Raw genomic sequence first — 10,733 nt, 5'->3', positions numbered from 1 at the left:
CGTAGGAAATGAGGTGGAAGTTAGCACATGAGAAGAAAAAAGGGTACCCAGACCAGACCAGACTGGGATTAGTTTCCCTCACTCGTAACCACTATCTTGTCAGCCTGCCACTGTTCAGCATTTTTATCCTTCCTGCTCTTTTGCAAATCTGAGTGCTGAGCTGTTTTCACTTCATCCTGAGAGCTGTGGTGTCCATCAGTTTTTAAGGAAAAATTGTTTCTCAGTTGTAAACATATAGAGATTAAACAAAACTATATCATTTGGGACAAGGATCACCCCAAAGCCCAAACATGACTGTATTTAGGTCCAGAGTTTCAGTTAAAGCCCTTCTTCGCACATGCGTTGGAGATCATTACGTTAACATTTGGGTTAAGGCATTATAAATGCTGTTACGACTCAGTAGTAATCCTTCCTGTGAACAGCTTTTGCAAAGCCCACTCTGTCATTCCCACGGTCAAAAATGCAGTAAAACACAGACATAAAGACATCTCCTAAAATCCAGAGCGGGCCGGTGTGAGTGGGGATGTCGAGAGACTGAAAGCCGCTCATGCAGAAGGTTTGGTCTTCAATAGACTCCTGGAAGGGAAAGCACGTGACCTTGCAGCCTCCAGCCCCAGCTCAGGGAGGGGGAACAGGGGAGCGGGGAGCCCACAGATACGCACCTTTATGATGTATTGCTCTGCTGTCAGCTTGTACTCGTGGTGTCCAATTGTGAAGCTTATGTGAGGCAAGCTGGACAGTCTTCTGCAGTCTACGAGAAACTGTATGCGATGCATTGATTGAGACAGGATCGGCTTGCCTTTTTTTAAGTATCGCCCTTTGAATTCAGACTTTTGCAGCAGGTGATAGTGAATTTACTACAGAGAAACAGCATCAGGCTGACTTACGGCCCAACACTGCCCTCCGGCTTTCCAGCTCCTGCACTGGGTCAAACCAGCCTAACAGCCAAAGCACTGCATCAAAGCCCCTTGGGACCCAGGGCTGAGGAAATCCTCATGAGCTGCAAAAGGGACAAGGTGAAGCAGCACTCTGACATGCCCCCATACAACTCGGAAGCAAAACTGAGTGTGTGAACCCCAGTGAACCCATGTTAGCAAGGTTTGTTGAGCAAAAGTCCTCCGATGCTCTGGCTGGGACTGGGTGGAGGGGAGCTGCCGGCCAGCCCACACAGGGAGCACCCTACAGCTGCAGATCACCCCGCTCCCTCCCGTAACGTCATAGTTTTAGGGGAAAAAAAAAAGCCAGTGAGGAATACAGCGCTTTATACTCTGCCCTGGAATGGGATTTAAAGAGCAGAAGAAGGACTAAACTCTGGCATGGCCATTAATTTCCATAAATAATACGCTCACTTACAGTAACACAGAAGATCATTTCCTGGCCTTTCTAGCTATTTCATGAAACAACTGGCTTGTGAAATGGCACTGCAAAATGATCCAGGCCCCAGAGGGATCTTTGCTGTAAACTGTAGTGTTTAAAGTCATTGTTTTAGAGGCTTCCTATAAGGAAGAATTTGTTGTTGTTGTTGTTGTTAAATCTGCTTTATGAAAAAATACCCCTAAATCTTGTGTATATTTACCAGGTGTCATACCGTTAGAACAAAATAAACCATGGGATACAGAGGGCAAGGGTAAAAAAGCCAGTATAATGGTTTGTAGGATACGAGAAGCAAAACATAATTCATTTACATAGCTAGTACATCCAGAATAAATTAATCCTTGCTGGAAAGAGATAAAAGTTCTGGTAAAATCACTGATGGATGCGCCCACTTACACTGGGATAAATTTGAGCTAATATACTTAGGCTGTCTGTGGCTGCTACAAAAACAGTCATAGAGAGTCTTATTTTCAGGATGCTTTTTTGCAGAATCTGAGATGCTGGCTGAGTGCTCTTATGTCAGCACTGGAGTACCTAAACTTATACTGCAGTGACCTGTTTCTTGTTTATATTTCACTCATATAAGTGCATTGGAAATACATATTTTATCTATATCCATTACTATGTACCATTATAAAACCAACTTGTTATTAAAGCATACTCTTTGACATGTATCGGAAAAGTTGAATAAAAACAAAATTTAAGATTTAATCGAGAAAGAAACAGGTGTTTCACAAGTTACACAGATGCAACTCCAAGTCCTCCTCTTACAAAAGGAGGCAGATTAAAAGTCCACTTTCATCCTTGACCTTTGCCCAGTGCATTGAGCAACCGTAACACTCTTAATTTTCTTCCAAGTGCAGTTTTGTGTCAGGATCAAGACAAGTGTGAAGTTAACAGCAACCATACGCAGCAGCTTTACTTGGGGCACCGACGTGGTAATTACCCATGGGAGCCAGCCAAGGGCCAGCAATAAGGCACAGTAAAAATAAGCCGCTCTCTCCCTGGAGGTGGGTGGGTTTAAGCCATCTCAGGCTTGTTATCTCCATGGTTTTGATGTTACAAGGGTTTGGTCATGCCACGTGAAAATTGCCAGGGGAGAGATGCGAAGGGTGGCAGAGAGACATCGCAGCCCAGCCGGCAGGCGAGGCCGTGGGAAAGCCTAACCTGCCTCGAGCAACCTCAGCTTCACGCAACCCCCCCAGAGAGGCACGGGGGGCTGGGGACCACGGGTGTGGGGCCAGAGAGGCCACGAAGCCCTACGTCAAGGCTGTTTTGGCCTGCTGGAGGAGGTGGAGGTGCTCCTCAGAGGGCAGGCAGGGACAGGGAAGACCGATGGGGAGTGTCAGCAAGGCGGACGCAGGAGAGAGCAGCAGGAAAGAGAGGAAAACCGACGAAGAGACAGAGGAATAAGGCTCAGGAGTGAGAGTAAGAGGTAACGAGGTCTGTCCTGCACGCTGTGGCTCATCTGCCAGCAGCCAGCCTTGCGAGCATCACAGATGTGCGTCCCTCCCGGGAGCCCCAGCACGACACCACCCTGCTCCGCTGCAAGCTGCCGGTGAGAGGTCCTGGCAGTGGAACCATTGTGGGGCTGCAATTACAATACCTTTCCCTTTCCATTTGATGCTGACGGGGCTGACCATCAGCACCAAACCCCTCCTGGCTTCAGCAAGCCAACAAGCTATAGCCAGGGACTTTGATAGGAAGTGTTCCTCTGATTTTCCAAAATAAAAGTATCTCTGATGTAGAGTATGGATCAATTCCTCAAACTGACTCCCCCATTATTTCCTTACACCCCAGTACCGATGGGTATGGGAGAGAAGGTGGACATTTGGGAGGAGGGTTGGGGCAGCAAGGCAGATGGGTCAAAACCAGCATGGCTCTGAGTTCAGTGCTGTCTTGGAAACAAGGCCTTTGCTGAGACCTTTCTGAGCAATTATTTCAGTTATTTTCCCACCCTATAAGCTCTTTGCACTAAATATCAGTTTCTCTTCCTCTCTGGCTGTTTTCTGGCTGTATAGTTTTTACCTCTCCAGTATGCGATGGGCTTGCCCCAATATACTCCTGTAATCGCCTGATTTGTGAAGAGGGTCCGGTGATAAGAGAAGTGCCTGAGTCAACGATGGCTTCACAGCCGTGCGAGCAAAATGCCACCCGGCCCTGGATCTTTATGCTGCGAGTGAAAAACAAAGCATCTTTAAGCAAATGGCATATACACTGTGACTGAAGAAGCATGTTATTGCTCGCTAAAGTACCAGAGTATGGTCTGAAGCTAAAACTAGCTGCCAAGCTTTCCTAGTCTTAAAAGAAAAGAACATCTTTAAAAGACAAGAAAGTAATAAAAGGAAACAGCATGAGGAAGACTTCTCGTTTGTGGACGCACTTTTCTCTCTCAGGACTCCTACAGCCCTAATTATTTGTTGCCTGCTGATGAATTTGTCCTCACCACAGGTACGTGTTCTCATCGATTTGTGCAGCAGGAGAAGGACAGAAGGGACGCTGACTACTTTGACCAAAGTTAACAGGAAAGATGAGAGCAGGACCTGGAGCTGGATTCAGTTCCTGGGTGCCTTAACCTCTTAACTGAGTAGTCCACCAAGAGTCAACTTGACCATTGATGTATCATATTAAAACATATTAATGTGCTCTCTCAGATACCAGCTACCCATGTCACAGAAGATTTAGAGAGCTAATAAACCCCAGTCTCATCCTGGTGAACCCCCTCTTTGAAAGGCACAAGGGTAAAACATTACAGCCCCTGCATCTGTATTGCTAGGTGGATGTCTTTGTAAAGACATCTTTGTAACTACAAACTGTCTTTGTAGTTTTACCTGCGGAGGTGAATTCCACGAGGTATTTCATACATACACACATACATACATACTTGTTCAGGTGTATTTGCCAGTAGCTTTTCTCAGTGACTGGGACCCAGTGGATGGAACCTTTGTAGAGGGAATGGTCTATCCCCCCCAGAATCAATTCTCCACCATTCTCGCTGTCATCTCCTCTGAAAGCAGAAGACAAGTTAACACGGACACATGGAGTGTGCTAGCACTTGCAGATGAGATTACACTTAAAAAGCAAAAGACAAACCACAGCCCTTTCTAAATTCAGATATATATGGCTGAAAGGGATTCTTTCTAAATTATAACAGTGGATGTCCCAACTCAGAGCCTCCAAACAACCTCTGAGAAGACTTACAGTAGGCTGCCAAGGCATCAGGACCAGGTTGAGCCAGTTGCTGTTCTCACCTCAGAATAAACACTAGATAAATTGGTGGAGTTACAGCTAGGTCCAGATGAGGTAACAACAATTCTTTTCTGAAATGTGGCTACTTGGGTGTAGCATGGCATTTCTGTTCATCTCCACTGGCCAGAAGGAAACCTCTGGCAACTCAGACATGGTGAATCTGAGCTGGGAGCTTTTCTTTTGTTTATTACCAGCTGCAACAAGAATAACTCTCCTTCCAAAAATTCATGGTCCTGCCCAGCACTTTTTTCCTTTTCACTCCATATTTTTCAGTGTCAAATTGAAAAAAAAAAAAAAAAAAAAAAAAAAAAGGGGGGGGGGAAATTACTTTCTAGAAATTACTTTCTAGAATTGAAGATTTATACAGATACATGGTTGTCTCAACAGTTAAAATAGATTTGCTTCTTTTTTTGGCAGTGTCACTTTAAGACTGACCTTTTCAGATAGAAAGAGAAGACCGGCTCCTCTACCAGCTGCTGGTCCATGATGCTGTCAAACACAGGCAGAGCATTGCCCACTGCTAAGGAGGGGTAGCCCAAGCCCAGCACACCATCAAAGTGGGCAAGGGCAAAGGTTATTCCTGGCTCAAACACTGACTCGCCAAAGTCCTGTCCCTTGATGGAGATGTTACTTATCTGTTTGGAACAAGTGAAAGTAAAGACACCAGCAGTTACAAGAAATTAGCCACATTTCAGATCCATAGCAATGGATTGATTCAGTTTATAAAGCCTGGATATCCTTGTGTGACTTGCATCAACATAGCAGGTGGCCATTTGGTGGGTAGACTGCACCAATTCCTTTTAATACCTTAATTCTGTGGATGTTTCTTCCTAAACCCAGGACAGGACCCAAGGAGAGAAGCAGAAATGCAAAATAAAATCTTAGGGAGTTGTCTAGGTAGCCCAAAGCCAGAGCAGCACCCACACCTTTCAGGACCTGACTTGGTGCGACCTCGCCCTGCCCTTGCCTGAACCAGGCAAGGTCTTCCAGGGCAAGGCCAGTGCCTGAACTGCCCTGAAAACAGTTGACCTGGAGGCTGACACCCATTTTAGGTGGAGGCTCACCTGCAACGTGTCTTTGCCAGCAATGCCCAGAAGCTGTCCCGTGCCGTACTGCAAGGAGAAAGCTTCCCCTCCGTGCTCATAGGAATCCGACAGAAAGGACTTAAATTTCTGGTGCACCCCTACACAAAACAAATGACACCTGTGCACCAAGGGGAGGTCCTGGCATCATGCCTGCTCCCCGATGCAGAGCCGGCCGAGATGCAGGCAAGGCAGGTATTTGCTTGTCTTACGAGGAAGGTGTCGATGGAGGTGCCCGTTCCCCAACAGGCACCCCTGTTTTTCTGTACCTCAGAGGTTATTTTGGGTTCAAAAAATCAAAACAAAAATGGGCATTTCCACTGCTATTTGTAGCTCTCCCAGGTTTATTTTCACACCTTTTACATCAGGCACCTCATGGTGTGAAGAGATGTTTGGCAGCTACAGCCAGCGCCTGCCCTGGCTGCGGGGCAGCACGGAGGGGCAGAGATGGAGGAGCAAGCTGGGGAGGGGAGAGCGACCCTCAGGGGTGCTCCAAATCCTCCCCTCCCAAATCCCTGCTGCAGGCAAGCTCCTTGGGAAAAGGAGAAATGGCCAAGGAAGACAATACACGAGGAGCGTAAGGGAGGGTAGCGTTTCTTACTGCACGCTTCACTGATGCAATAAGCAGAAGGGACCCAAAAATTGGAGGAGCCGGTGTCAAACACGACGGTGAACCTCTGTGGTGGCGTGCCGACGTTCACAACTCCGTAGTATTGCGCCTGGGGGAGGAACAACCTGGTCAGCCCCGGCCTGCCTCCCGGTGAGCTATTCCTGAGGAAAAAGCAGACTTGGGAGCATCACGCAATGCTTTCTCAGGGGGTTTAGTGCAATTTCATCTAAACGTAAATGCACGCTACAGGGAAGTGTGTCTGGCTCCACAAGTGGCTGCAGGCAGCAGATTGCACTCCAGCTGCATGCATAACAGTGCAGCGTTTTTAAAGCCTTTTAAGCAAATGCTCAGTCAGGTTCCCCATGAAGTCGGTGAGCCCTCTTGCACTGACTTCAGTGGTGGCAAGGTCAGCCCCAAGACAAAGTTCTTGTATGACCACGTGGGCTTTCAGGCCACTCCCTGCTGATGTCAGTAGGAAATCACAGAATCACAGAATCATAGAATCGTTTAGGTTGGAAAAGGCCTTTAAGATCATTGAGTCCAACCATAAACCTGACACTACCAAGTCCACCACTAAACTATGTCCCTAAGCACCACATCTACACATCTTTTAAATACCTCCAGGGATGGAGACTCCACCACTTCTCTGGGCAGCCTATTCCAATGCTTGACAACCCTTTTGTTGAAGAAATTTTTCCTAATATCCAATCTAAACCTCCCCTGACACAACCTGAGGCCATTTCCTCTTGTCTTATCGCTTGTTGCTTGGGAGAAGAGACCAACACCCACCTCACTACAACCTCCTTTCAGGTAGTTGTAGAGAGCGATAAGGTCTCCCCTCAGCCTCCTCTTCTCCAGGCTAAACAACCCCAGTTCCCTCAGCCGCTCCTCATAAGGCCTGTGCTCCAGACCCTTCACCAGCTTCGTTGCCCTTCTCTGGACACGCTCCAGCACCTCAATGTCTTTCTTGTAGTGAGGGGCCCAAAACTGGACACAGTATTCTAGGTGCGGCCTCACCAGCGCCGAGTACAGGGGAACAATCACCTCCCTGCTCCTGCTGGCCACACTATTCCTGACACAAGCCAGGATGCTGTTGACCGCCTTGGCCACCTGGGCACACTGCTGGCTCATGTTCAGCCAGCTGTCTACCAACACCCACAGGTCCTTTTCGGCCAGGCAGCTTTCCAGCCACTCCTCCCCAAGCCTGTAGCGTTGCATGGGGTTGTTGTGACCCAAGTGCAGGACCCGGCACTTGGCCTTGTTAAACCTCATACAGTTGGCCATGGCCCATCGGTCCAGCCTGTCCAGATCCCTCTGTAGAGCCTTCCTACCCTCCAGCAGATCAACATTCCCACCCAACTCGGTGTTGTCTGCAAACTTACTGAGGGTGCACTCAATCCCCTCATCCAGATCATTGATAAAGATATTAAACAGAACTGGCCCCAATACTGAGCCCTGGGGAACACCACTTGTGACGGGCCGCCAGCTGGATTTAACTCCATTCACAACAGGTGATGTCACATCAGTGATGCAAAGACAGCATGACCCACCTCTGCCAGCATCAGAGGGCTCCGACCGGCTGTGCAAATGCTGTCACAGGTGGCTGGGCTTTTTCCTTTGTAACTAGCAGCTATTAGCAAGTTAAAAAATTAATTCTCTTGCAGAGACTGTATCTGATGTACTGAACAAAGTTCATCCGGTGGATAAAGAAAAACCACTGACCGTCCTTGGATACCAACTGAAGCTAGAGATAATCTGTGAACACGTGAATGCTGGAGTGAAGAGCTTATCCACATCCCGAATGCAAGTGTCTAAGTGCCCCTATCTGGCCCTAGAAGAGCACTTCAGCATTAAGAGACCTATTTTTAGGAAGAGGCATTTCTGGAATTCAAACTCAGATAGAAAAGCAATACCCAGTGCCAAGCCTTTTGTAGCAATACAAATATTTGAATATGTATCTTCAAGTGCATACTTATTAATTAATACACTGAATATAGTTTCTGACCCTGGAGTTTACAGTCTGAATGAGATAATCATGAAAAGGCAAGCAAGCGTGCCATTTAAGAGAATATCCAGCTATACAGCAGGATTTTATTTCTTCCTGTATTAAACAAACCTTTATTGATTAATCTGTAAAGTGAGGCAGCTCTAATTTGTATTGGTCAAAAAAAAAAAGAAAACAAACCCACAAAACCTCCACAAACACACCACACTGAAGTCTCCACAAAACTGTTCCTGGTGCTAGCTGGATGTGTTGGGGAAGTGGATTTTGCTTTGTCATTTTGATGTTTATCCGTCTTTGATAAGCTTTAGAGCAGGCTGAAATTTTTCAGTCTCCTTTGTTCTTCTTCACATGTCCCTAGCTCCTCTTGACATATTCCTTTATGGCCCTCAAGTGTCAGGAAGTTCTTGCTGAATTAATTTGGCTTTCCCTTCCCTTCCCTGTTCAGGTGCAGCCTCCACAACATTTTGCAACTTAGCTTTCTTTTAGATAAGCATAACAGAAGAACTGAATAAAAGAGAAAACAGAGACCAACCAATTGGACAAAATGCTAAACCCAGGAAAGACAATTTACAAAATGGTTGCCCTGCTGACTTGCCTGTCTGAGATCCAATGAAACTCGTATCTTTCCTTTCTCAGTTTAGAGGGTAAATTCAGCCAGGTTAGTGTGAGACCCAGGTCAGTCTCAAATATTTAACAGACATTAAGCTCAGGAGATAAAAGAAGAAAACTAGAAACTGTACTTGGGTCTTTGTTATCACTGATTTATGACTCCACGTGATCGAATAAATGAGATTTGGAGGATTTTTTTATAACATGCAAACATCCAAGTTTCTGATAAATAGAATATAGCTAAACTATGTAATCAGATTCTGCTGCTAAAAACCTGGTCCTGAACCAAGATTGATACAGGCAAACCCATATTTGCTCAGAGACCCAACCAAGTCCAATACACATCTATACAAAAATAAAACTTGTCACAGGATTACCACTGCTAGATTACATCAGCTTTCTACCCGGGTCACACCCATGCTAACATAGATCCATATGTGCTTTATTTTGCAGACTGGTAAATTAATTTGTTATGATCTAGTATTTATAGCGTAGAGCAATAGGCCACCTCAAGCCCTATAATTCCATTGAGAGACTAGATTTCAAATGTGCTGGGAAAAAAATCTGCCTTCAAGAGAATAGCAAGTCCTTATGATTGTGTTACCAAAACTGTACTTACATTCATGTAATCGTACAGCCTTTCTGAAGTGGTTCCTACCGATAAAGCAATATCTGCAGGGAAGCAATGCAGGTACCTCCGGGCAAAAACGTCGGGGTGGTGATTCCTCCAGAATTCCTCTAATTCTCCCTTTTCCTTCAGCTGTTTTTTGATAGATTTGAATCGAATGAGAGGAACTCTATGCAAATAAAATAAGCACACAAAAATTAACTGCATCTCCTTTCTAGAGTTCTCATATACTCTTTTTTTTTAAAAAATTGTTTCTTTTTTGAGACCTCCGGTAGCAACAAGCATGGGTCACCCCAGGAAGCCAGCTGAGACACGCATCAGTGATGTTAGACACCTTTTCTTACCGTTCCACAGCCACGGTGAATGGGATGTAAACCACAGCCAACAGTATCACCTTCATGGCTCCAACCGGTTCCGAGTCCAATGGCACTCATTTACTCAGAAGTCCCTTTTTTATACCCCGTTGTCAGCAGAGGGCCATTCGCCAGGTCAATCAATCACAGGAGGTCAGTGCTTTGGCAGAAAAGCGATTCATTTGCTCTCAGAGTAACCGCTGGATTGTGCAAATATCGGTGTCCAATGAAGCTACTAAGGCACAGATAACCAGGGGACAGTCTAGACCAAATAGACATTTTACTAACAATCCTTAATGTCTTTTACATAAATATAATAAATGGGGTGAGCTTGGCTCCCGTTAGCAGGGGAAAGAGGAGGCAGTCCAAGGGCTTGCCTGGTCCCCTCCGAGTAAGCTGCTTTTCAAGCTCACTTTAGTGACACGTGGCCCAGAAGTAACCAAGGCAGAGAAAGAGGACGTAATATATAACCATTTCCCTTTGACATGGAGGCATTTCAGCAGGGCTGAGCAGACGGACGTTTGATGGGGTTGTGACAAGTCACCCCCTAATGACTGAAGTTTAATTCCCTGTTTATGGGAGAGCTCCCGTCTAAACATAAATGTGATTGCCACCCAAAAAAAGGGTCTTAAAAGTAAAAAACATGACAGGCTGCAACACGTGGTAATAAACAGCCAGTGGTTTTGTACACATTTCAGCAGGATATTTGGAAGCGCTCACTTGGATTTATTTTCCTGCGAGTTTCCTGAGGTTAGCGGTTCCCACCCCTGCCTGACACTTAGGTTCAAGTCAAGCTGGCAGAAAAATAATGGTGCCAAAAAGA

General features: G+C 46.0%; 1 protein-coding gene across 1 annotated transcript; it reads right to left on the bottom strand.

Annotated features, from left to right (window-relative positions):
- Positions 1-396: 396 nt before the first annotated feature.
- Positions 397-9,957, bottom strand: LOC104028292 (cathepsin E-A). The gene is made up of 9 exons (XM_075720477.1): positions 9,902-9,957; positions 9,549-9,726; positions 6,307-6,424; positions 5,688-5,806; positions 5,059-5,258; positions 4,259-4,381; positions 3,403-3,547; positions 663-761; positions 397-576 (listed from the first exon to the last, which is right to left on the bottom strand). The coding sequence occupies exons 1-9, from the start codon at positions 9,955-9,957 to the stop codon at positions 397-399; spliced, it is 1,218 nt and encodes a 405-aa protein (XP_075576592.1).
- Between the last annotated feature and the right edge of the window lie 776 nt (positions 9,958-10,733).

This window comes from Pelecanus crispus, chromosome 1, assembly GCF_030463565.1.
Source record: "Pelecanus crispus isolate bPelCri1 chromosome 1, bPelCri1.pri, whole genome shotgun sequence".
NCBI classification, from domain to species: Eukaryota; Metazoa; Chordata; class Aves; order Pelecaniformes; family Pelecanidae; genus Pelecanus; species Pelecanus crispus.
Note: the sequence above shows the minus strand (reverse complement) of the source record. Positions and strands in the feature narration are given on the sequence as shown.